The sequence below is a fragment of the Adiantum capillus-veneris genome, chromosome 2 (genome assembly GCF_014529385.1).
Source record: "Adiantum capillus-veneris isolate H3 chromosome 2, ASM1452938v2, whole genome shotgun sequence".
Lineage (NCBI taxonomy): Eukaryota > Viridiplantae > Streptophyta > Polypodiopsida > Polypodiales > Pteridaceae > Adiantum > Adiantum capillus-veneris.
Window position 1 is genome coordinate 133,104,802 of NC_140932.1, and position 27,348 is coordinate 133,132,149.

The following is a 27,348-nucleotide window of genomic DNA, read 5'->3' on the forward strand; positions in this document are numbered from 1 at the left end:
CTGCACGAGCACTCGTTACATTGGGTGCATAGATGTTCAGGAAGCCCACAAGGCCACCCTGAACCTGCATAGAGATCCACTGAGCCCTGCCTGGCACAATAATCCCTCTGCCCACAATGGCCTGCTGCAATGAATCCGCAATAGTCATACATACCCCTCCCTGGATGCCTCCAGGTCCAAAAGCAGCTGACCAAAAGGTATCATAACGTCCACGCAAAATCTGACCACATCGTCGAATGCGGCTCTCAGACAAATGGTGCTCTTGAAGCATAAGGAGAGCAATCTCTCCTCCCACAAGGCAACGCTGAAGCTCCTGACGCAATCGGCCCCGCTGTCGCTGAAACTGGGGCCCACCTAGTCCCTGCACGTTCCACGAGACGATCCTCATGGGGAACGAGAGAGAACAGATGCTGCCGCAACAGCAAGACGGGCTATCTTCGAGGCTGGCTTGGATGGGGAGTAATCCGCATCCGAGCGTCCTCTAGATAGGCGAGACTGCAGTGAGTGCCTGGCCAAAGCCCAAGCAGAGCGAGCCGTGCGTAAAGCAACCTCCTCTGTCTAGGAGTCCTCATGAATGTATACATAGCAAGGCAAACACTGCGTATCAGCAAAAAAGTACACCACAATGTGCCTACATCCTGTTGAATTTGGGGGTGTCACCGCAAACTTGGCCAGTGGCCACAAAGTCTGCAGCAAATCTGTAACTCCAAGTTCTCCCATGTGGTGAGAGAACTCGAGAACCTGTGTATGCAACCAACCCACCACTGAGTCGAGGGACCACTCTGTCTCGGTCCTACCACAGAGGGGGAAAGAGAAACCAACTGTTGAGTCCAAGGCCTCTGTCCCCCTAGCGGCGAGGAACAAAGCATGGACCCTGAAGCAGGCTGCCTCGTGGTCTGCTGCGGAATCGCCGAGAAAGCGAGTGAACCCGTAATCGAAGAAATCCCAGCGGCGTCGGAGGTCAATGCTCGTCAGACCCCGAGGGATAGCTGCAAGGGAAGATGTCTGAATCTGCAGAGGGGGCCGCAAGAAAGGCTGACCCTGTCTCGCTAGGCGACTCATGGCAAAAGCGCTGCCAAGAGATCTCCTAGCCGCCGGCGAGGGACCAGTCTCCTGAGTCGACTGTGGTACTGAAGTAGGAGGAGGGGGAGAAGGAGCTGGGGGGGGCGGAGGAGAAGAGAAGCGGGGTGGGGCGACAGAGGCAGGGGGGCGAGGTGGGGAGTGGACGGGAGCAAAAGGCGGGGGGGGGGGGGGGGGGGGGGGGGGGAGGGGAACTCTGAAGGGGGGACGGCTGGCGAGGGTGAAGCGGAGGTGGATGCTGGTGTAGGGGGCTCCTCCTGCTCAAGAGGACCAAAGCAGTTCCCTGTGGGAACCCACTGCTGCTGAGTAGGCACCTGAGGGCCACTCTGAGTGCCAGGCTGTCGCTGTGGCCCCTGGCGTCGACGGCCACGGGCCTGCTGCCACCCGTCCTCCGCTGGAGCCCCAGGCTCGGAGGGTGGCTCTGAATCTGTGCGCTGTGCCGCTGGCTGTGGCTGTGGCTGCGGCCCAGCCTTGGCAGGCTGGGGCTGAGGCTGAGGTGTAGGTCGTGGTCTCCTCCATGGACAGGCCTTCGCTAGGTGGCCCATCTGTCTGCAAATGAAGCACTGGTTCGGGAGACCCGAGTACTCCACACTCTGTCTAAACCAACCCCCACTCACCCGAGGTAGAAGGATGACCTTCGGGAGCGTGTGGGTATCGCTGACCAAAACTCGAACTGAAGAGATGCCAGCCGCCTTGGCAACTACTGATGCTGCCGTACGAGGTGTCTCCAGGACTGTCCCGATGGCGGAACCAATCCTAGAGAGAAGTGGAAGGTACTCCCTCCGTAAACCCGGAAAGCAGACTGAGATGGGGATGTCTGCCTCCTCTACTAGCACATCCGAAGTCGGGTCAAAACCATGTCGCCACTGTCGAAAGTGGGCGCGTGATGCTCGGATGGCTAGTGGACTCATAGCTATGACCTTGGAGGCCATCTCGGAAGTCTCGAAATCGATCTGGTAGTACCTGTTACGGGACCCTGGAGAGCGGCCCGTAAATGGGACTTAGGGGCCGCGCGCGTTCGCCGATCCTTCACCTGAACACAAGTTAGCCGTCTTCACAACAAATTGAGCAAGTATTTCAAAGGGACGCGCGAGACAAGATTTGTAGAAACAAGCCCGTGACGGGCGCTTTGTATTGATTCAAAAAGTTGATTACAAAAAGGGACGGAGGCCCCTCCGGCGCCTCTGAAGACTGGTTTAACCTAACTCCAACCTAGTATGGGTAGATGGTTTTATGGACGTGAGGATTGCCACCCCGTCTCCGGTTGAACAACCGGCCCGCTCTTAGCTACCCGGCAGGATGCGCACGGTTCACCAAGAGTGGAGTACTACTCTCATATAAGTCCTTTAATTCGGGGCGCTCAGGCATACCACCCAAGCCCCATGGCCTTGAGGTAGAAATCCCTCTGAAGGAATCACCGTCGGTCCCGTCAAGGAGCCGCGGTTCCAAAAACTGATCAAAATGCCGAAACGGCCCCGCGGGCTCGTCCCGGGCCGTTTTGGACCACGGGACCCCCGGGACCCGGACACGGCCCAAGCAGGGCTCTCACTTGCATAAAGCCTTTCGGGGCTCCCGGAGTCGTGTTGCGTCCACGGGAGCGACGGGTCCACGGGTCGTCATGTTGGCCCGCGGGGAGCATGGCTGCGGAGAGGGGCAATTCACCAAACGGGGCCTCGGTCCCCCTCAAGTGCCGTCCACGGTGGAAAGTTAGGTTAGCGGGTGTTAGGCTAGAATGGGAACGTGGACCGCCGGGCCGCATGAGGGACAGCCCATATGGGGGCGCTAGGGGCAAGGAGGGACCGCCGACGCGCCGCGAAAAACTTCCCTCTCACGAGGATCCCAACAGTACCCCCTTCCGAGAATCTGGACATCCAGGATCTTGCCCACCTCTGCGAGAAGGCGAGCCCGGAGAAGGTCTCGCAGCTCTCCTCTGCTAGGTCGGGTGCCGAGAACCTTGCAGATGACCGAAGTCGCCTGCAAGCGCTCTACCTCTGCGGCAAGGCTCGCTTGCTCTGTCGGCGAGAGAGCAAGTCGAATGGTGGGCTCAGCGGGGTCGGACGAGGGGGCTTCATTGGAGTCCCTCTGCGGTGGAGCATGAGCCGCCGTCTGTGTCTGCTACTGGTAAAGAAAAGGCGGAGGATCGTCGACGAAAAAGGGGGGGGGGAAGACCTGCTGGACCGAGCACGTCAATGGTGTTGGCGACGCCCGTCAAGCAAGAATGGAGAGGGAGAAGGCTAACGGTAAAAAGCAAGCGAGGGGGGCGGACAGTGGGAGGGGGCGGGCTGGCGTGGTTGACTGCGGGAACTGCTTCGGGCTGGCTAGGCAGCAGGCAGCAACGGGGGCCAACACGGGGGGGGGGGGGGAGAGCTGGCTGAGCTGTGCAGCGGGCAGCAGCAGGGGTAGCGCGAGGGGCAGGGGGCAGCGCGAGGTGGACAAGTGGGAGAGCAGCGCGAGGGAGTGAGGGAGGGCGATGGCGCAAGGGGGGAGAGGTGCGAGCAGCAGCGAGCCAGTCCAGTGATGATTACCAAATCCGTTGTAGCGCTAGCTCTTCTATCCTAGTGCATGCTGATTTCGGTCAGATGGCGCCATAGAGAGAGAAAACTGCTCGCAAAATAGAAAACACTAGTTGCTGCAGTTTTCTTACGCTAGGAATGGTTTTTTTTGGTCTATTGAGTCTGGCCGCGGTCAAACTGGCCTCGCCGCTTATTTTTTAAAGGTTTTAAACCTTCTACTTAAAAACGGGCGTTAAATCCAAGTTTTCTGGCCAATCTGGGGCATTAATAACCCAGCCGATTTCATGTCTCTTCCAACTCAGTCTGCCGGCTCCTGCCGGGTCGTATTTCCACTGTGTCCGGCCAGTCACTTCTTGGGCGGCCACCGCAAAAACTATTAAATTATAGCTATTTTGAGCAAACTGGGGACACCATCTTATTCATGTGCTCTGAACTAATCTGCAGTGCGTCCACCTACTATTCTACTTATCATTCTATCTTGACACGGATAAATTTTCAGACGGCACATTGCACCGAAAAATTCATAAATTCATTTTGTGTGCACAAAAATCATTTTCAATTATCTGTCGCCGTAGCTAAAAATATTACAAAGGGGCTCCTCTCGCAATATAATTTGAAATCTCATCAACGTAGAAGCCAAATAGTGTCGTAGAGCGCGGGCATCCCTGTTTCACCACAATAGCGGAGAAGAGACAAACTCTGATGTGTGCACTTTGCCCACCGCTGTCCTCTGAGTGGCATAATCCCCCATATGAGCTCCCTAGGCACATCCATGTCATGTAGTTGATGCATTAGCCTAGGTCTTGGGACTGTATCGAAGGCTTTGCGGAAGTTCACAAAGCAGCAGTATATCCATTTTTTATGTGCTCTACCCTCATCTATAATCTCCCTGAGTGTAACAATGTCATCAAGAGAGGAAAACCCTCTGCTTGCCCCATGCTAGAAGACCGTCGCTCTTCCCAACGGCCTAGCTTGTCCTCCAATATGGTTGCATATAGCTTGGCCAATGTATGACCAATCATGATAGTGCAATAGTTAGTTGGAAAGGTCGTTTGGATTGAATATGAGAACAATATTGTTTGTGTTCATATACCTGCGTTAAACATACAAGCCAAAGCTCTCCCATCATACTTCTGGAATGTAGAAGATGCTCAGCCACCAGTCCATCATGGTTTTGTGCATTTCCCTCGCGAAATCTGCGAATGGCATAGCGCGTGTGCGCACACACAAAGAAAGATCTTTTTACATCTATTGGAGGTTGAAGTCAGCCTATGAGACAAATCAAATATACATGATGTCCTCCTCCATCTATCGGGAAAGGACAAAAGTACGAAGTAACAAAATGTGGTCATGTGATAGGGGGGTGAACCATGGGAGGCAGTGCATCAAGATTACTAGCTCCATCCTATTCAAACTAAGAGAGAGAGAGAGAGAAGAAGAAGAAGAAGAAGAAGAGGATTTTAACGTCGTAGGAGACTATCCCAAGAGACCTCAAAGATCTATCCGACGAGAGAGAGAGAGAGAGAGAGAGAGAGAGAGAGAGAGAGAGAGAGAGAGAGAGAGAGAAATGAAATGAAATGTTATATTAACGTCTTCAAAAGGCCAGAATGACCTATGAGACCAAACTGATATAAAAGTGGTGAATCTATTACAATGTCTGGGTACCTTAGTACTAAAGTACTAAGTGTGAACAGTGTGAAAATAAATGTGAAAAACTAAATACAAAGTATTAAATAAACTTCTTAGGAGCATTCTGGGTGTCTGGCTAGAATGCTTCTAATCCTTTGTTGTAGTCTCCTCCGGTGAAGTGTGCTTCTGCATCTCGGTCGTGGTCGTCTCGATTTCCTAAGCTCAATCGCCCTATCAATGAGGGTGCCTTTGGTATGAATGTGGGTACTCCTTTGTGTTGGCTTCTGGCCTCTTGCTTCTCCTTCCACTCCTGCTTCTCTCGATCTGAAGAAATCTGGGATCTGCCTCTGAGGCTGTAGTGCTCTTTGTCTTCTCATTAGATTATCCCTGTGCCGATGTAGTTCCGGTAGGTACAAGCCTAAGCATCTTTGATCTTGGTATTCCATGACTCTATCTAGAGGTCCAACGCCTTCTTTAAATAGGCAATGGAAACGCCCACGTATCTCATAGTATACGGTGCAGTGGCATATGTAGTGTAATTCTGTCTCCGGCTCCATTCTGCATAACTTGCAAATTCTGCTCTAGGGTGGGATTCCCCTAAATCTGCCAAATTCAATTTCCAACTGGTGTGAGGATGTACAAATCTGACCAATAGCACATCTCAAACCATGAGACAGGTGGGTATCCATGTAGCTTGGGCGAATCACAAATCCATCTTCAGATAGCTATAGGAAGTTTTCTTTGTAGTCGGCCATCTTCGTGCCCAATTCTTGTGTAGGGTCTACCCATGTCCTCTTAGTATCCAACTGTATAAGATCCTAACGGATGATTTTATTAATCTCCGTTCGTGTAATTGCCAGTGATGGAGCCTCAAGAGAGTATTGGAAGGGGGGTAATCTTTCCATACTGAACCCGTGTCTCTGAAACCACGAGGACAGTTGCGCATACCAGCATGATGTATCCCCTTTCATTGCTAATTGTCGAGAGGATTCGAGGGCCAGTCTAGTATATCGGCAATATTTGTATCCCACAAACCATGTATAAAGGACACTGATCAGGTAAGAGCTTCAATTTCTATAGAGGGGTAGCTAGTTCCGCTCGGGTAATCGCGTGTCGTACGGAGGCCTTGGCTCTAATCATTCGGGAAATCATAGATACCAAAGGTCTCTCCATTGACTTCCAATTATCCTGATCCACAGATGGTCCCCAAATCTGGACCCCATAAAGCATAGCTGAAGCCACCACAATATCAAAGAGCCAAAGTTTTGTTCGTGGTTCCTGAAACTGCACTTGTGAACACATCCTCTCCAACCCTCCCAAGGCCGCAGAGGCTTTGGACAATCTAGCATCCGCTGCTTTCTTAAGAGTAAACTTCGGTCCTGCAAATACCACACCAAGGTATGTGTGTGCATCTGTGTACTCTACTGTATCCTGGCCATATGCAAATGTAGGTGCCGATCTCCTAACCCACTGCGGTGTGGTGTTAAACACCATAACTTTGGTTTTACCCAAGTTTACCGACAATCCACTGTCCTCCGCGAATTTATGTAATGCATCTAGCTGCCTCTGCATTCCATCTGGTGATTATGCTATCAATACAATATCATCTGCATACAACAACAAAGGGATCCATGACCCTGCAAGTTGAGCACCTCTGTCGCCCTCTCTATCAATGTAATCTGATACCTCATCTATGTACATACCAAATAAAGTAGGGGACAGTGGGCATCCCTGCTTTACTCCAACGGTGGAATGAACAATGTCGGAATCCTCTTCTCGAGTACGTACATAACCAGTTACTGACCCGTATAAGGCCATGATCCCCCAAACAATCTCTTTGGGGACCCCTAACTCTTGCATCCTGCGCATCAATCTGGCCCTTGGTACTGTATCAAAAGCTTTCCGAAAATCCACAAAGCAACAATACATCCTTCTCCCGCTTGCTCTTCCTTCCTCAATAATGGCTTTGAGCATAAGAATATGATCTAAAGTGGAATAACCCCTCCTGAATCCAGCTTGTCCTGTTGCCCTTATGCCCTCATTCTCTGCCCATCTATTAAATTTTTGTTCAAGAATGGATGCGTAGAGTCGGGTCAATGTGTGACCTGCCATAATGGTACGGTAGTTCCCGGGTATCGTAGGATCCCCTGACTTGAAAATAGGTACGATAGTAGATAATTTCCAACATTCAGGTAATCCTTCACACATGACCCGATTAAACAGACGAGCAAGGACTTCTGAAAGTAGATCCTTGGCATGGATCAGATGTTCTGCTACTAAACCATCATGATCGTATGCTCTTCTTGTCTTCATCTTATCAATGGCTTTTTTCACCATTTCCTTAGTAAAGAAAGTACTAGTAGCAGGGCATGGCTCTAGCGGATCTGGTAATGGAGGCTGTCCAGATACCATATATAATGATGTTACATATTGACCCCAAATCTCACGAGAAGTAATCGTCGAAGGCGGTGAGTGCTCGTGAAATAAGCGCCAGGCCTCATGTGAGTCCTAACTCAAGAAGAGCTGATATAAATCCTTCTCCAGTTTGGCTAAAAATGCCCTTTTCTTGCGACCTACTATACGCCGAAGAGCAATCCGAGACTGCTTATATGTGATGATCCCAAGTGTAAGCTCTTTCTGGACCTGGGTTCTCGTCTCTCTGCATTCCTCGTCATACCAACTGTTTTGAGGCATGTTCCTAGATCCTCTCTTCTAATCAGGTTGAGTATATGGGTATGCCTCTTGTGCTGCTCCATGTAGTATCTCTGTTAACTGAGAAGTAATCTCCTCTACAGTATATACTGGCTCGGCTGCCCACATCCTATTATAGATCTTTTCCACATAGACTGAATCAGTCTCTGGCGTGAAAGTATATCTTGTGTGTGTCTTCTTCCTTTGTACTTGAGAGGCATTGTATTGGAAGGAGATTGATAAGGTCAAGAGAGCATGATCCACTGCAATCCCAACCCGTCTAGGTCCCACCTTAAAGTCCTCGATACTAGAAATAAAGCTTGGTGAAGTCATGACATAATCCACTATACTGGCCCCATGCCTGTGCGGGAAGCATGTGAATCCCCCAGATAAAGGGAAATTCTCTAGACCATTAAGTATGGCCAAACCATGTATAGTTGCCATCTCCATGAGATGTCTCCCATATTCAGTGTGTTCTTTATCCTGTGAGTTTCTAGTAAGCCCCCTCTGTGATAAATCCACTTCTCTGAGCATTTCCTCAGAAGTATCATAGAATACTGCTTGAGAGTTGGCCGTTCTGGCATTAAAGTCTCCTAAGAGAACGATGTCTCCATCTCTACAGAATTCCCATATGTCATTATTCAATATGGAGAAAGGGGACTGTCCTTTAGGTGAGGAGTAGACTGATGTACTTGGAGGGAAGTAGCATATAGCGCTATATAGAAATCTACCTGTCTCGGCTCTCATTCTCACCCACATATACCTTGCTTGCTCATCTTTCCTGATAATCTGTAGTAGTGGTTTCAGCTCCTCTTTAAAAAAGACTGCTACTCCTCCTGAACCCCGGCTACCTCGTAGAGATCTCTTGTCTGGTTGACCAGCTGTTTCCCATAAATAACCCTTCACATGTGGCATAAGCTGTCCGGTATCTGGTGTGTCTCTGAGTAGAAAACTATGGCTCTGTCCCTAAAGCTGTCTTCAAAGGCACCTACATCTAGCCTATATGATCCATTACAATTCCACGCCGCTATTCGGAGCGTCGCCCCATAGGTCTCGCACCGTCATGATGAGCACTTTTCCAGAACCACTACTTTCCCTCCTCTATAAAAGGCGATTTTCCCCTTTTCTCTTGCTGCCCTGATCTCTGACATCAACTCTTGCATGTGTGCCACTTGTGCCAATGTAAGGTCATCTCCCAGGAAAATACCAGTTTTCGTAAGAGTTGGCCTCTTCTTTAGAAATTCTTTCCTTATTTCTATATTCGGGAAGCGGAGAATAAGTGCCCTATCCTTTACGTTTCCCTTCTCATCGATTCCTTTCTTGCCCACTCTCCATGCACTTGTGTGAGAAGGCTCTGTGATGCCCTTGCGTTGTAGCAGTTCCTTCACTTCTTCATCTACATTCTCTTTATCTTTGACTCCTGTGACCTGCACATGCAGAGCCTGATTCTTCCTTTTCTGCTCTTCCTCAATGGTCATATTAATAATGGTAGAGGTAGGTGTGGTCTCGGGCATCTGGGGCTTCCCTTTCTTCACATCCTCAATCCATTTCTCTGCTTCATCAACCTTTTCTTGTGTCTTAAAAAGACGTTCCGCCCATGAAGATGCCGTTTTCGATTTCTGTTCATCTCCTTCCCATAGAGCTTTCATCTGATCCTTCATGTCCTCGAGCTCCTTCAACACCGAAGGTTGGTCGTCTCCCTTCTCCTTAGTTGCAGATTTGCAAGCCACAAGTTCTCCTTTTAGCTCCTCGATTATTGCATCTTTTTCCCCCATGTGCTTTTCCATATTTGTTCTCCATGCTTCAAAACTTGCTACTGCCTCATCGAGTTTCTTTTGCATAACGCATTCTGTTACATTTACTTCAGCCTTGATTAGGTTTCGTAATTCCGTTTTCAAGATCTGAATCTCCTCATTCTGTATCCCTCGGATCTCTCTCCTTAGTTCTCTCATCATGTCTCCATACATGGAGTTCCTATAGCTCTCAACGCTCGCGTGCATTTCCTTCCTGATGTCATCCCTCATATACTTTAGCTTTGATTTGAGCATCACCTGGACCTTCTCCATCATTAGCTCATCATGTATCCTGGAGGTTTTCCCCACTCGTGAGGACCCTACCCTGGTGATGGTACAGTATCTTTGTTTCTCCGTTTAAATGTAGCTGTTGTTTTTTTTGGGGCAGTGTAGCTATCTACACCCGGCCCTTCCCCTTCGGATCCATCGAACCCAAGCCACAAATGTGGGGTAGGGTACTAGGGTACTAGGGTGAGGGACTGAGAATAGGGCAAACTTAATAGTTTATCCGAAAGCTTAAAAATCTTTAAACTTTAACGTAGAAGCTATTTGACTTTCTACGCGTAGATGAAGGGGATGCCGGGGCGCGCGTAGGACGGGACTTGCTATGCGTAGAAAGTCTTTCTACGCGTAGAGGAGCTTGCAGAGAGAGAGTGTGTGCGTACGATCAGAGCGGGAGAGCTTTGTGTGCGCGCGCGATCAGCGTTTCATGACAATGAGTGCGGGCCTGCTCGCTGCCCTTAGAGCCTACGCTCTGCTGCCCTTGGTGCCATGGGACCTGCGCACAGTAGCCCTGAAACCTGCGACACTGCTGCTGCATGCTGGTGCTGAGGCTGAGGCCTACGCGCTGGTGCTGAAGCTGAGAGTTTACGCGCGAGAGAGAGAGAGCAACAGGCGAGCAGGAGCAGCAGGGCAGTGCGAGCAGAGAGAGAGAAAAATGAAATGAAATGAAAGAGAGAGAGAGAGAGAGAGAGAGAGAGAGAGAGAGAGAGAGAGAGAGAGAGAGAGAGAGAGAGAGAGAGAGAGAAGAGAGAGAGAGAGAGGAATGCAAGCACTTTGGACTGGGTCAATTGAAAAGACGACAATAAGTTGGAGCTAGCCATTGGGGTCAGACCACATTAACAAAAGAACAGTTGTTAAACACTTCATATTCATCATATTCCCTCCTCTCTGCCCCCAGCAAAACAATAGGCTTGTCCCACTACACTTAACAAGCTAAATCTTGAAAAGAATGTGATCAAATTATAAAAATATTCCTAAGTTATCAACCAACCTTCGCTTACCAAATATAGAACTCAGTAAGATAAAAGAGTTGCATACCTGCAACACCCTTGACGTCTGAAGGCTTATCTTCGCGCTGAACATATACACAGCCTAGACATTTGCTGCAATAAGTACTTTGGATGACCAAAATCAGTAAGGTAAAGAATGTATGCAGTTTGACATACTCATTAAGGAGAAAAACAGACCTGACCAAACCCACGATAGGTATTTTAGCTACTGATCTCTTTTAAGTTAATCGTACGCACCAGTACATGTAAGAACCCAAACAGCATTAATGCTCTTCCATCAGCCCCAATTTCTCATGAAAATTGGTGAAACAGTTCTGTACCTTTGCAACAAAGCTGGGAAATGCAGCTGACATGTAATAAAAAATATCGAAATAGGAGACATGATTTGAAACAATGGCACCCGGCTGAAGGTCCGTCTTCAACAAAATCATTCCCTCCTGTACAGGAAGTCAGGTAAAAGTAAATCAATTCATTTTTCATCTTTGACATGTTGGACTGTCAAAAAAATGCATTAGCTTCTTAAAAAAACAATTTCAAGATCTGATGCACTCAAACGTGTAAAATTCACCCTCTGTTTACCTAGAATTTTTTGAAACATCAAAGAAAGCTCCTGTAACTACTTGCCTTGAGCAGTCTTTCATCTTGCTCTTTGTCTCTTCTGGTAACCTTGATCCAGTAGAAACCTAACACAAACAAGACTATCCTGGAGAGAAATTGCCCCAATTTGACAATGACAAATCTTCGCACTCCTGTCAATTGAGCGTAGCTCTCTTGAAAGGCATCAGAACCATTTTCCTCTGCCCCACTTGTTTCACCCTCTGTTTCAGAGGGTGAAATGCTAGGTTCAACATGTAACTCTTCAATCGCAGTCTGATCTGGAGCCCTAAACATAGTACAGATACTGCATATAACGTAGTAGGCGATCACGATCATCAAAAGTAACATCACCTTCATGGGCACAAAGAAAAGTAGGGCCACTACCAAACATGCCTTTTCACATAAAGGAATGTGCCCTTTCCCCATTGGACCATAAATATCATGTCGCACAAAAGCTGCATATTTCCTCTCCATCATGAACAACGTTTCCTCCATTTCTGCAAGAGTCTGTGCTAAGTTGCCCCTTGCAAATGATGAGTCCTCTCTTTCCTCCCTAGCAAGGAGAGGGAAATAATCGGTCTCTTCTTTTGAGAAGCTTTCACTCACCTCTAATGCTGGTAACTCTTTGGAAGTTTTAGTAGACATGGTCCTGTCTCCTCTTCTTAAAAGGCCTTCTGCAGTATCAATGCCCATTCAATTATCATTCAAAGAACGTTACACCATTACTCAAGAATATTTGGCAAACAATTGGTTTGCAAATGAGCTAGAATACACAACAAACCAAACAAAGAGGCAATTGCATAAGTACATTTGCAAATAAGCTCTCTCTCTCCCCTTCCCCTACTCTCTCTCTCTCTCTCTCTCTCTCTCTCTCTCTCTCTCACGCAGCCCCTCCCTCCCTCTCACGCAGCCCCTTTTCGCTCCCCATCATGCAGCCATCTCTCTCTCTCTCTCACGCAGCCTCTCTCTCTCTCTCTCTCTCACACACACACACACACACACGGATACATACCCACACACACACTACACACATACACGCATACACACACATACTCCCTCTCTTCCCCTTCTCCTCTCTTCTTCACAATATGAAGAGAGGGTAGTTACGAAGACAACCATGTCTTCCCCCATCATCAAGACGCCGACATCGACAATGAAGACAACCTTCATGCTCACGAACAAGAGGCTTGCACAATTGGAGAAGGACATGAAAGAATGGCGGATGGAGAGAGAGATATGGGAGGAGGAGAAAGCCACCTTCATCAAGCTATGGAACGAAGAGAAGGAGGACATGAGAGCGGAAATCCAAAATCTCAAAGAGGAGGAGGAGAGAAGGGAACGGGAGAACGAGAAGGAGAGGGAGAGATGGAGGAAAGAGCAAGAAGAGATGAAGGCACAAATCGATCTCCTTCATGCTTCCATCACATCCCTCACCCCCGAGGAAGGAGAGATTAAAGAGGAGGCTAAGGAAGCCCTCAAGGAGGAGATCACCAAAGCCCTCACCGCAAGCATTGAGGACAAATTAGAGGCCACCAAAGAAGGATGGGTCGAAGTGGTCAAAAAGAACATCAAGAAGGTAGCAAGAGAGGAAGCCCAAAAAGATGAGGTACTCATCGTACACACAACCATCGAGGAGGAGAAGATGCGACAAGCTCGCCGTCTCAATGTGCGAGTGACCGGCATCAAAGAAGAAGAAGGGTCTACACCCGAGAGCGATGGGAAAGCTTTATGCAAGAAAGTGGGATACAAGGAAGAAGAGTTCCCTTTCTCCAAAGTTTGGAGAGCCGGCAAAGATCCAAAGAAGAGAGCTCTCATCCTCCAATTCGCCTCCGAGGAGTCTCGAACTTCTTTCCTCCGAAAGAGGGTCATCTTGAGAGGGCTAGAAGGCCCCCCGATTTATCTTGATGATGACCTCACAAAGATGCAACAAGATCACCGTCGCGCGTGCATGCCTAGAGTCCACCAAGCCCGCAAAGAAGGGAAGAAGGCAGTATATCAAGATGGTAGGGTTATCATTGATGGCAATACCATCGCATAGGGACTCGCGGCCTGTGGGACACACGAGGAGATTCATGTCACGGTTTGGAATTGCAATGGAGACCTATGGACACACCCAGAGAGACTTGAGGAGGTGATGAGAGGTCGAGACATCATTCTACTTACAGAGACACACGAGAGCCCAGAGAGAGGGTTACCACGGATACATGGATTCCAGTGGGAGTCTCTACATCGGGGATGTATGCGCCAGCACACCACTCGCGGCTCAGGAGGAGTGGCCATACTCTTTAGACAGGGGCTTCACAGCAGACTACAGATTGTTGCCCGGGACCCACAGGCCCGCTACATGTGGATTCGCCTCGAGCTCTCACGAGACAGGATCGTCTACATTGCCCTTTGCTACTTTGCTCCCACAGGCTCCAGATTCGCCCCTATTGAGCAGGAGTCACCGTACGCATGCCTCACGGAGGAGATTATGGAGTACTCCACACTGGGTGAAGTCTTCCTTATGGGAGACTTCAATGCTCGTACGCGCAGTGAGCAGTGTGAGGCATATGACCACGAGGACCCAGAGGCACTACACACTCTAGATGAGGAGGCTACTATGAGAGATACAGCAGACAAAGCTCCAATCACAGCCTACGGACGACATCTACTTCGACTTGGCTCCCAGCACCGTCTCGTTATTTATAACGGGATGGTCCAGTGGCCCACCTCAGGGGGCCTGACTTGTATGCCACATGGAGTTGCAGAGGGAGGGGGGAGTACAGTCGACTATATTCTGGGACCCAGGGAGGCTACACACCTTATCACATCCTTCACCATTCCACCCATACCCATCGGAGCCGACCACACATACCTCTCTTTCTCCATCACCGGAGATACCATCCCACAGAGCTCCACAACACACACTCCACACACCACCATCCATTTCACACATGAGCTAGCCTCTCTTTACTCGGCCGAGGTCGAGCATGGCCTATGCCTCCTCCACCCATCCACACCACTCTCAGTTCTCACATCACATATCTCTTCCGTTCTCCACACTTCAGCTATTAGCTCTTTTCCACACACCACTCACACAGGACGCACTCCCCCCCCCGGGACTATGCCTCAGAACCGTTGGTATGATGATGAGTGCAGAGAGCTATACCGACGCCTCCGTGCACGGCGAGCCTTAGGAGAGATCACAGAGAGAGAGGTCAGACGGCATATGAAGACACTGACACGCCAAAAGCGGCGAGCATTCGAAGAGGCACAGGAGCTTGAGCTATACCGCCTATTCATGAGCATGGATAGCGCGACGGCATGGCGCACCCTGCACGAGCCACGTCCGACTACAGCTATTGAGGATCCACAGATATGGCATGATTATGCAGAGCAACTTTATGAGGTGCCAGGGCAGCCTCCTATCCCACAGCCACACGAGCCACGCCCCCACGTGCTCCTCCTTCTTTACAGCAGAGATGGTAGAGAGGGCCATACGCCGCATGCAGCACAGACGATCAGTTGACCATACTGGATTACAGAGTAAGCACATCATTTATGCGGCCTCCACTATAGCCTCGTTGATTGCACATGTCTTCAACCGGGCTATAGGGGAGGGCTTCCCAGAGGAGTGGACACAGCACACCATAGTGCCTATCCACAAATCTGGCGACACCCTGGACCCAGGGAACTACAGGACTATCATGATTGGCCACACGATGGCCAAGCTATATGGAGCAGTACTTGAGGCACAGCTCAGCTGCTACGCAAAGATCGAGGGTTTACGAGCTCCAGGCCAGGCAGGTTTCAGACGAGCTTTCTCCACCACTGATCACATCTTCGTTCTGCGCTGCCTCATTGATGGGGCAAAGGTGCGGAAGAAGAGGCTTTACTGCTGCTTTGTGGATTTCCGCAAGGCCTTTGACACAGTCCCACGCGAGAGACTCTTCCAGCGCCTTCACAGCATTGGGGTACCAACAGAGATGATTTGGGCCATATATGCTCTCTACGAGAGGGTGACGGGTCGAGTTCGTTGCCCAGGCGGTTTTTCAGAGACCATTGCTAGCACCATTGGTGTTAAGCAAGGATGCCCACTCTCCCCGACACTCTTTGGGCTCTACATCGACGAGATCTCCGACTACATACTGCGAGCAGGAGGAGAGGGGAGCGACTTGGCAGGTACTCCGGTCCACATCATGTTATATGTTGATGATATTGTGTTGATTTCAGAGTCACCCGAGGGCTTGCAACGCCATCTTGAGGCCTTGGACGAATTCAGCACACACAGGGGGTTGACTGTGAACCTTGGCAAAACCAAGGTTCTGATCTTTCACACATCCAGTGCAGTGAGGAGCGCTGCCACCTTCAAAGCAGCAGGAGGACAGGTTGATGTAGTCACCTCCTATGTCTACCTTGGCATCACATTCACCAGCCTACCAGGACCCTTCACTATGAGGCAGGTTGCTGCTGACAGGCTCACCCGAGGATATGCAGCTCTGGCCATGCTAGAGCGGAGATGCCACCAGGCACACTTTCAGGAGCCCCGCACGAAGGGGTGGCTTTTCGACACCTTAGTCACCCCGGCCTTGATGTACTCGGCGGCAGTATGGGCACCAGGATTGATAGCTGACCAGTGGACACAGCTTGAGAGGCCACAGGTATGTATGATCTCACGCTTGCTCCGCAGCAAGAAGACAGTGCCACATGACATTATTAGAGCCGAGCTCGCCACACCACCTATGGTTGTAGAGGCACTATTCCAGATAGTCTGCTTCATCCAGAGGATGAGAGAGCTACCTCCTGACAGACTTACTCGTAGAGCATTTGAGGCAGCTATACAGCTATCAGAGAGTGGGCATGAGAGAGCATGGTACTCACAGGTCAGAGCATGGTTTGAGGGACACGGTCTTGACATGGAGACGCTACCACCATTTCAGTACGACCCCCACTCACCATATGTTCACCTCTCTCGCAGCGAGAGGAACTTGGTATTGAGACAGGATCTGTGGCAGCTATACACTAGGAGAGTCTGGGAGTCACCTGGCTTGGGGACGAGGATGTCAGATTACAGAGACCAGTTTCTCACCATATTGTCTGGGGGTTCATACAGAGACCACGCTACATGGACACATATATGCCACATAGCTCACGGGTGGCGATTGGTCAGCTGAGAGTGGCTTCACACAGGTTAGAGATTGAGATCGGGAGACATACTAGTGTTCCCAGGGAGGAGCGAGTCTGCAGAGCCTGCACAGAGGAGGTGGAGAGTGAGGAGCACTTTGTATGTAGATGCAGAGCATACACTGAGATCAGAGGCAGGTATGAGGCCTTATTCAGAGGACAGCCCACTCTCCGAGAGATCATGGACTCTCGAGATCAGAGACAGCTCGGACGTTTCTTACTAGAGATACAGAGCCATCGGAACACACTACTACAGCCACACAGCTACACAGACAGAGGGGAGACAGTCGCAGCTCACAGACTTCTTTCAGAGGATTGCCGCCCCTCCCTCACTAGACACTCAGAGGGGAGTGACACTCCCACAGGCGGAGGCGAGCCGAGCTAGACGATGACCACGAGTCACAGGCTACAGGGGCGCGAGCTCCCACCACCGACAGATCGAGGAGATCCGAGCCGGGAGCGCCGTGCCACTGAGGAGCGAGTGGCTCAGATGAGGGCCGACCCGACAGCTTTCATCCGGGTAGCCTTGGCACCAGACCCGCCCATGTACCACATCTTACATCCCCCCATTAGTACAGGATGGAGCTAGATAGCTTGATGCATTCTCATGATTGTACTACCTTGAGCATATAGACATGCATATACCCCTAGAGATAGAGCTCCATCCCTCCTCAGATACTCCACTACCTACATTCAGTTCAGTTTTGTATCAGTTTTGTTTCATTTGTCTTTCCGATAGACGGATGACATACACACCATGTACATTTGATTTGTCTCATAGGCCGATTTCGGCCTGACATAGACGTTAAAAATCTTTCTTTCTTTCTTTCTCTCTCTCTCTCTCTCTCTCTCTCTCTCTCTCTCTCTCTCTCTCTCTCTCTCTCTCTCTCTCTCTCTCTCTCTCTCTGGGCCTCTAGCTAGGGTCATGAGTTATGAGGATCAGAGATGTCTTGGGCTATATCTACTTGAGTTAAACACCCAGAAGAACGGACAGAGGAGCAACCAACAGTGGAGAGGTCTGCCGGCAACTATTAGCATTCTCATAGACCGAGCATTGGAGATAGGGAGATCTAGACAACCCCAATGGAGAAGAGGAGCTACACAGTTTCGAAGGAGGCTACAGCAAAGGATTCGAGCCATACTTTTTCGTCGTCCAGAGTGCAGATGAAGATGGATCTCTATGAAGATGGATCTCTACTTCCCTCCCATATTGCCTACACATTGTACTGCTCAGTTCACACATTTCACGCTTTGACCTTTCACACCTATCAGCTTAGTTTTGGATTCCGCAGTATTTATATTGGGTTATCCTCGTTTAATTTATTTTGTTAATCTGACTTTGTATCAGATACACCGCATTGTAACTTTCTGGTCTCATAGGTCACTTTGGCCTTTTGAAGACGTTAATATAACATTTCATTCTCTCTCTCTCTCTCTCTCTCTCTCTCTCTCTCTCTCTCTCTCTCTCTCTCTCTCTCTCTCTCTCTCTCTCTTGCAGTGGATCATGCTCTATTGACCTTATCAATCTCCTTTCAATACAATGCCTCTCAAGTACAAAGGAAGAAGACACACACAAGATATACTTTCACGCCTGAAACTGATTCAGTCTATGTGGAAAATATCTATAATAGGATGTGAGCAGCCGAGCCAGTATATACTGTAGAGGAGATTACTTCTCAATTAACAGAGATACTACATGGAGCAACACAAGAGGCATACCCACATACTCAACCTGAACAGAAGAGAGGATCTGGGAACACGCCTCAAAACAGTTGGTATGATGAGGAATGCAGAGAGACGAGAACCCAAGTCCAGAAAGAGATTACCCTTGGGATCATCACATATAAGCAGTCTCGGATTGCTCTTCGGCGTATAGTACGTCGCAAGAAAAGGGCATTTTTAGCCAAACTGGAGAAGGATTTATATCAGCTCTTCTTGAGTCAGGACTCACATGAGGCCTGGCGCTTATTTCGCGAGCACTCACCGCATCCGACGATCACTTCTCCTGAGATCTGGGGTCAATATGTAACATCATTATATATGGTATATGGACAGCCTCCATTACCAGATCCGCTAGAGCCATGCCCTGCTACTAGTACTTTCTTTACTACGGAAATGGTGGAAAAAGCCATTGATAAGATGTAGACAAGAAGAGCATATGATCATGAGGGTTTAGTAGCAGAACATCTGATCCATGCCAGGGATCTACTTTCAAAAGTCCTTGCTCGTCTGTTTAATCGGGTCATGTGTGAAGGATTCCCTGAATCTTGGAAATTATCTACTATCGTACCTATTTTCAAGTCAGGGGATCCTATGATACCCCGGAACTACCGTACCATTATGGTAGGTCACACTTTGACCCGACTGTACGCATCCATTCTCGAACAAAAATTGAGTAGATGGGCAGAGAATGAGGGCATAAGGGCAACAGGACAAGCTGGATTCAGAAGGGGTTATTCCACTTTAGATCATATTCTTACGCTCAGAGCCATTATTGAGGAAGGAAGAGCAAACGGGAGAAGGATGTATTGTTGCTTTGTGGATTTTCGGAAAGCTTTTGATACAGTACTAAGGGCCAGACTGATGCGTAGGATGCAAGAGTTAGGGGTCCCCAAAGAGATTATTTGGGGGATCATGGCCTTATACGGATCAGTAACTGGTTATGTACGTACTCCAGAAGGGGATTCCGACGTTGTTCATTCCACCGTTGGAGTAAAGCAGGGATGCCCACTGTCCCCTACTTTATTTGGTATGTACATAGATGAGGTATCAGATTACATTGAGAGAGAAGGTGACAGAGGTGCTCAACTTGCAGGGTCATGGATCCCTTTGCTGTTGTATGCAGATGATATTGTATTGATAGCAGAATCACCAGATGGAATGCAGAGGCAGCTAGATGCTTTACATAAATTCGCGGAGGATAGTGGACTGTCGGTAAACTTGGGTAAAACCAAAGTTATGGTGTTTAACACCACACCGCAGTGGGTTAGGAGATCGGCACCTACATTTGCATATGGCCAGGATACAGTAGAGTACACAGATGCATACACATACCTTGGGGTGGTATTTGCAGGACCGAAGTTTACTCTTAAGAAAACAGCGGATCCTAGATTATCTAGAGCCTCTGCGGCCTTGGGAGGGTTGGAGAGGATGTGTTCACAAGTGCAGTTTCAGGAACCACGAACAAAACTGTGGCTCTTTGATACTATGGTGGCTTCGGCTATGCTTTATGGGGTCCAGATTTTGGGACCATCTGTGGATCAGGATAATTGGAAGTCAATGAAGAGACCTTTGGTATCTATGATTTCCCGATTGATTAGAGCCAAGGCCTCCGTACCACACGCGATTACCTGAGCGGAACTAGCGGCCCCTCCGATAGAAATTGAAGCTCTTACCAGATTAGTGTCCTTTATGCATGGTTTGTGGGATACAAATAACTGCCGATATACTAGATTGGCCCTCAAATCCTCTCGACAATTGGCAATGAAAGGGGATACATCATGCTGGTATGCGCAACTGTCATCGTGGTTTCAGAGACACGGGTTCAGTATGGAAAGATTACCCCCCTTCCAATACTCACTTGAGGCTCCATCACTGGCAATTACATGAACGGAGATTAATAAAATCATCCGACAGGATCTTATACAGTTGGATACTAAGAGGACATGGGTAGACCCTACACAAGAACTGGGCACGAAGATGGCCGACTACAAAGAAAACTTCCTACAACTATCTGAAGATGGATTTGTGATTCGCCCGAGTTACATGGATACCCACCTGTCTCATGGTTTGAGATGTGCTATTGGTCAGATTCGTACATCCTCACACCAGTTGGAAATTGAATTTGGCAGATTTAGGGGAATCCCACCCGAAAGCAGAATTTGCAATTTACGCGGGATGGAGCCGGAGACAGAATTACACTACATATGCCACTGCACAGTATACTACGAGATACGTGGGCGTTTTCACTGCCTCTTTAAAGAAGGCTTTGGACCTCTAGATAGAATCATGCAATACCAAGATCAAAGATGCTTAGGCTTGTACCTACCGGAACTACATCGTCACAGGGATAATCTAATGAGAAGACAAAGAGCACTACAGCCTCAGAGGCAGATCACAGATTTCTTCGGATCGAGTGAAGCAGGAGTGGAAGGGGTAGCAGGAGGCCAGCAGCCAACACAAAGGAGTACCCACATTCATACCAAAGGCACCCTAATTGACAGAGCGATTGAGCTTAGGCAATCGAGACGACCAAGACCAAGAGGCAGAAGCACACTTCACCGGAGGAGACTACAACAAAGGATTAAAAGCATTCTAGCCAGACACCCAAAATGCTCCTAAGAAGTTTATTTAATACTTTGTATTTAGTTTTTCACATTCACTTTCACACTTTTCACACCTAGTACTTTAGTACTAAGGTACCCAGACATTGTAACAAATTCACCACTTTGTATCAGTTTGGTCTCATAGGTCATTCTGGCCTTTTGAAGACGTTAATATAACATTTCATTTCATTTCATTTCTCTCTCTCTCTCTCTCTCTCTCTCTCTCTCTCTCTCTCTCTCTCTCTCTCTCTCTCTCTCTCTCTCTCTCTCTCTCTCTCTCTCTCTCGCTGCTTAGTTCACACCTAGCAGTTTAGGATTCCATAGTATTTTATTTTGTCATTTTGTCATCTTGTTACTCTGACCTTGTATCAGATCCACCACATTGTAACTTTCTGGTCTCATAGGTCACTTTGGCCTTTTGAAGACGTTAATATAACATTCTCTCTCTCTCTCTCTCTCTCTCTCTCTCTCTCTCTCTCTCTCATTCTCATATAACAGATCTTGAGTTCAACTCTCCTCGTCGACTAGATCTTTAAGGTCTCTTGGGATAGTTTCCTACAACGTTAAAACTCTATTCTTCTTCTTCTTCTCTCTCTCTCTCTCTCTCTCTCTCTCTCTCTCTCTCTCTCTCTCTTTGTGTGGAGAGGGGCTACACAGCATCGACGGAGACTACAACAGAGGATTCGAGCCACACACACTAAGTTGGACGACACTTGATAGACATGGGGACTGCACATGGATTGGCCATCTTGAATGGCCTATAGAGATTTCCCGCTGCGGGGGGTTTTGCATGCTTTCCACACAGACATGGAGCCAGCACAGTGGATTATGTCATGGCACAGCCGAGCCTCATCTCTAGTATCCAGGATCTCACGGTTGGACCCAGACCTGTTGGTGTGGCAATGGATCATGCTCTTGTGTCGTTGACCATCCTTTTCAGTTTAGTGTAGCACACAGGCTACAGACAGCAGCCCCTACTTGCTACACCTTCACACGAGAGACGGACTCTGTATACATAGATGGGATCTACAAACGCCTGTGCACAGAGGAGCCAGGGCGACCTCTGGAGGAGCTTACTACTATATTGACACAGACACTACATGATGCAGCAGCAGAGGCATACCTACATACCAAGCCTGAGCAAAGACGCCGCTCGGGGAGCATGCCCCAGAACAGTTGGTATGATGAGGAATGCCGGAACACTAGAGCTAGACTTCAGAGGGAGGTGCTTTTGGGGGACATCACTCACAAACAGTCACAGATTGACTTCCGACGCCTAGTGCCGCAGAAGAAGAGGGCATTTTTGGCTCGCCTAGAGCAGGATCTATACCAGCTATTCTTTGAGTCGGGACTCACGTGAGGCATGGCCGCTCTTTCAGGAGCCCCCCCCCCCCCGCCATCACTTCTACAGAGGATTGGGGCCAGTACGCATCATCTCTATATCTCTGTACAAAGTCCCCCCCCCTGCCATCACTTCTACAGAGGACCGGGGCCAGTACACATCATCTCTGTACACAGTTCCTGAGCAGCCCCCCCTTCCCGACCCCCCCAATCCATGCCCACACACATGTGCTTTTTTCACCGTTGAGATGGTGAGGAAGGCCATTGATAGGATGAGGACTGGGAGAGCACACAATCATGATGGCTTAGTGGCTGAGCATTTCACACATGTCAGAGATCTACTAGCAGAGCTTCTAGCAGTTATGTTTAACCATGCCATGTGTGAGGGCTTGCCTGATACTTGGAGCCTATCTACTATTGTACCTATCTTCAAGTCGGGAGACCCTATGGAGCCTGGGAATTATCGCACTATCATGATTGGACACACATTGGCACGGTTGTATGCATCTATTCTTGAGCAGCAGCTGAGTAGATGGGCAGAGAGGGAGGGGATACGTGCAGCCGGGCAGGCAGGGTTCAAGAGGGTTTTTTCTACTCTTGACCATATCTTGACACTCAGAGCCATCATTGAGGAGGGCAGATTGCGTGGGAGACGGATCTATTGTAGCTTTGTGGATTTCCGCAAAGCATTTGACACAGTGCCCATAGCTAGATTGATGCGCAGATTACAGCAGATGGGAGTACCCACAGAGCTCATTTGGGGGGTCATGGCATTATACAGGTCAGTAGTGAGGCATGTACGCACCTCAGAGGGTCTATCCACACCGATTCACTCCTTTATTGGGGTGAAGCAGGGCTGCCCGCTCTCTCTTACTCTATTTGGTATGTATGTGGATGAGGTTTCTAACTACATTGAGAGAGATGGTGATAGAGGTGCACAGCTGGCAGGGACATGGATTCCACTGTTGTTATATGCTGATGATATTGTGTTAATCCCGACTCTCCGGAGGGGATGCAACGTCACTTGGATGCTTTGCATAGGTTTGCTCAGGAAAGTGGTTTGTCCGTCACCCTTGGTAAAACCAAGGTCATGGTATTTAATACCACCCACAGTGGATCAGGAGGTCAACGCCAGCATTCACATACGGCCAGGAGACTGTGGAGTTTACAGATGCTTACACTTACCTTGGAGTGGTTTTTAGTGGGCCAGCATTTTCATTGAGGAGGGCAGCAGAGACTAGATTGACCAGAGCCCACGCAACATTGGGTAGATTGGAAAGGATGTGTTCACACGTTCAGTTTCAGGAGCCTCGAACGAAGCTCCTGATACATGGACACCCACTTGTCTCATGGGATACGATGTGCTATTGGCCAGATATGCACATCTTCACACCAGCTGCGGATCGAGAATGGGAGATACAGCAAAGTACCAGCAGAGGCCAGGACATGCCCCCTGTGTGACATCGAGCTTGAGACAGAGTTGCACTACACATGCCACTGCCCCATCTACTACGAGATATGAGGCCGTTTCCATTGCTTGTTCAGAGAAGGCTTTGGACCACTCTCCAGAGTCATGCGGTACGAGGATCACAGATGCCTGGGTTTGTTTTTGCTCGAGCTGCGCAGACACAGAGAGAGCAGAATGAGAGGAGAGGCTAGCCAGTCTCAGAGACAGATCACAGACTTCTTTAGAGCTGCCACTGGACACTCGGAGGAGTTACTACCATAGCAGAGCTCGTCGCCTCACACCAGAGGCACACTGATCGACCGAGCGACTGAGCTGGGGAGATCCAAACGCCCACAACTACGGAGGACTACACAGCATCGATGGAGGCTGCATCAGAGGATACGGCTCACTTTGGCCCGACATGCACGAAGCCCGGTCAGACTACTGACCATGGAGGAGATTGATGAGATCCGCCAGCGACCGATGTTGGATCTCTTGTGATCTAGCTATCCCAGCTAGCTACTTAGCTCACACCTAGCAGTTTAGGATTCCATAGTATTTTATTTTATCATTCTGTCATTTTGTCATCATGTTACTCTGACTTTGTATCAGATCCACCACCTTGTAACTTTCTCTTCTCATAGGTCACTTTGGCCTTTTGAAGACGTTAATATAACATTTCATTTCATCTATCTATCTATCTATCCAGACCCTGTGAGCCATCATTGAGCAGGGCAAGTCACATGGGAAACGGATATATTGTAGCTTTGTGGACTTTCGCAAAGATTTTGATACAGTACCCAAAGCTAGACTGATGCGGCGACTGCACGTCATGGTGGGTACCCACAGAGCTCATTAGGGGGATTATGGATTTATACAAATCAGTTGCGGGGTAGGTACACACTCTCGAGGGGATTTCTACCCTAGCAAGTACGGAATCCCGTAAAACGCGCTGGTAGGCTAATATGGCAGATTGTACAGATTTTCGCGTTTCACGCTGGCTGCTGATGTGGCATGGTTGTACGGAGTTAAACATTCCGTAATTTGCGCTGCCTTCTTTTTGGGACAGATTTTAGACCAGATGCTGTCACAAGACGGGCACCACGTGCCAATAGAAAAGAACAGACTGAACAACTTTAAGCACTTCAAATAACAACTAAACTGAAATAGAGAGAGACGACACGCGACACAGAGTGGCGGAATTCCACCCCAAAGAGTATTGGACCCAAACCTTGGCACCCCTTTCGGTATTTCTTTATATTGCATCAACACAATACAAGCCAGTACTCCAGACTCTGCACCTTCTCCGGGAAGCATGCCAGAGAATGAGCCGTAACCTCATATTTAAAGGCCCTTGGCCTAAAAAGCAATTACAGTGAAAAGCCTTCAAAACTCAAAAGCTGCCAGCTTTTCCTAAATAGTGCTGGTCTCCATACAGCAGGCCACGTGTCAGTCTGCCACGTCAGCAAATCAGGATTAGGGTTAGGGTTACGGTTTTTGATTTTAGGGTTAGGGTTTTGGACAGAATTAGGGTTTCTGATTTTAGGTTAGGGTTTCAGCAGAATTAGGGTTTCGAACAGAATTAGGGTTTCTAATTTTAGGGTTAGGGTTTCAATAGAATTAGGGTTTTGGGTAGAATTAGGGTTTTTGATTTTAGGGTTAGGGTTTCAACAGAATTAGGGTTTTTGATTTTATGATTAGGGTTTCAACAAAATTAGGGTTTTGGGTAGAATTAGGGTTTTTTATTTTAGGGTTAGGGTTTCAACAGAATTAGGGTTTTTTATTTTAGGGTTAGGGTTTCGACACGTCAACAGTTTGTTACAGATGCTTTTGGGGACTATTTGCTTTTGAGTTTGAAGCTTTTGGGGCTCTGCTTTTGGCATCCCTTGTAAACTTTATAAGAGCCCTTGGGGCCTCCCTCGGCAGGGCATCTAGAGGTAGAGTCTGAGAGCAGAGGTCCCTCGGGAGTTGTACTTTGCAATGATTAATGTTAAAGAAATACCAAAAGGGGGCCCAGACTTTGGGGCCAACACCTCTGGGCATGGAACTCCGCCGGGCCGTGTCGACTCTCTTTCTCTCTCTCTATTAAAGTTCAGTAATTATGAAATTTCTGTTCGTGTGTTGCGATTGATTTCTCACTTGGAGTGTCCAAGCCTATTACTTATGAAGTTTATGTTCGTGTGTTCGTGTGTTGCTATTGGTTTCTCGCTTGGAATATCCAAGCCTGTAACTGGTGTCACAAACTGCTGACGTGTCAAAGCCTTGAAGAATGGAGCCAACTTACAGATGCCGGCCGAGGGGCCTAAACCCTAAGAAGAACAAGTAACAGAAGAAGTCCTACCAGCTTATGGGGACCCCATCCGATGGGGCCCCAAGTGACATAAAGGATTAGAATAAAGCTGGACCCTCCCGCACACACAGCGTGGAACTAATGACGTGGCAGAATTCCGGAAATTACGCTGACAGTGCTGACGCGGCAGGCTGTACGGATTTCCCTGTTTTGCGTTGACTGTTGACGTGGCAGTTATACGGAATTCCGTGATTTACGCTGGCAGCTTTTTGGCATTGCTTTTGGACCAGAATCTTTTGAGTTTGAAGGCTTTTCATGTAAACTGCTTTTTATAGGCCAAGGGCCTTTAAATATGTGCTAAGGGCTCATTCTCTAGCATGCTTCCTAGAGAAGGTGCAGAGTCTGGAGTACCGGCTTGTACAGTGTTGATGCAATATAAAGAAATACCGAAAGGGGCACCAAGGTTTGGGGCCAATACTCTCTGGGGTGGAATTCCGCCACTCCGTGTCGCGTGTCGTCTCTCTCTCTCAATTCAGTTGTTATTGAAGTGCTAAAATTTGTTCAATCTGTTCTTTTCTATTGGCACGTGGTGCCCGTCTTGTGACAACAGGCTTGGACACTCCAAGCCAGAAATCAATAGCAACACACCATAGTTACCCGAAATGGGAACGAGGAATGGGAACGGGAGGGTCCGGAACGGAACGGGAACAGGGAGGAGGAGGGGGAGCCAGAACGGGAAAGGACCGGAACGATCGACTAAAGTAAGGCTTGAATTACCTCCATTCAGCTTAGTCCCAAATCAAGTCCAAAATTGCCCCCAAATCTGCCCTCAAACAGCCCCAAATCTGCCCTCAAAAGGAGTCGACACTGCCCGGCGGAGTTCCGTGTTCAGAGGTGTTGGCCCCGAAGTTTGGCGCCGCTTTCGGTATTTCTTTAACATTATTCATTGCATTCAAACTCAAAAGCAAATAGTCCCCAAAAGCATCTGGTCTAAAATCTGCCCCAAAAAGCAGGCGGCACAAATTACGGAAATCCGTACACCCCTCCCCCCCGACGCGTAAAATGCATTGACATGCTGTACACGCAGGCCATGTGGCAGCAGTATGGAATGTATGGATTCCGCGTTTAACGCTGGCTGCTGACGTGGCATGGTGGTTCCACATCATCATTTTGTGTGAAAAGAT

The 27,348-nt window shown here is 48.7% G+C and overlaps 1 protein-coding gene across 5 annotated transcripts in view; it reads right to left on the minus strand.

The window, feature by feature from the left end:
• The window catches only part of LOC147463660 (lysophospholipid acyltransferase LPEAT1-like), an 82,834-nt gene that overhangs the window by 13,435 nt on the left and 42,051 nt on the right, over window positions 1–27,348 (minus strand). For 2 of the 5 annotated variants that reach the window (XM_086529395.1, XM_086529397.1), the window contains 5 exons: window positions 12,202–12,269; window positions 11,623–12,092; window positions 11,319–11,435; window positions 11,176–11,213; window positions 11,027–11,091 (listed from right to left, as the gene is read on the minus strand). In XM_086529395.1, the coding sequence (XP_086385521.1) occupies window positions 11,027–11,091; window positions 11,176–11,213; window positions 11,319–11,435; window positions 11,623–12,090 (688 nt within the window). In that variant the 5' untranslated portion in view covers window positions 12,091–12,092; window positions 12,202–12,269. Of the gene's footprint in view, window positions 1–11,026; window positions 11,092–11,175; window positions 11,214–11,318; window positions 11,436–11,622; window positions 12,270–27,348 lie in introns of all 5 variants that reach the window. The other 3 variants (XM_086529389.1, XM_086529390.1, XM_086529392.1) reach the window with 2 other exon arrangements.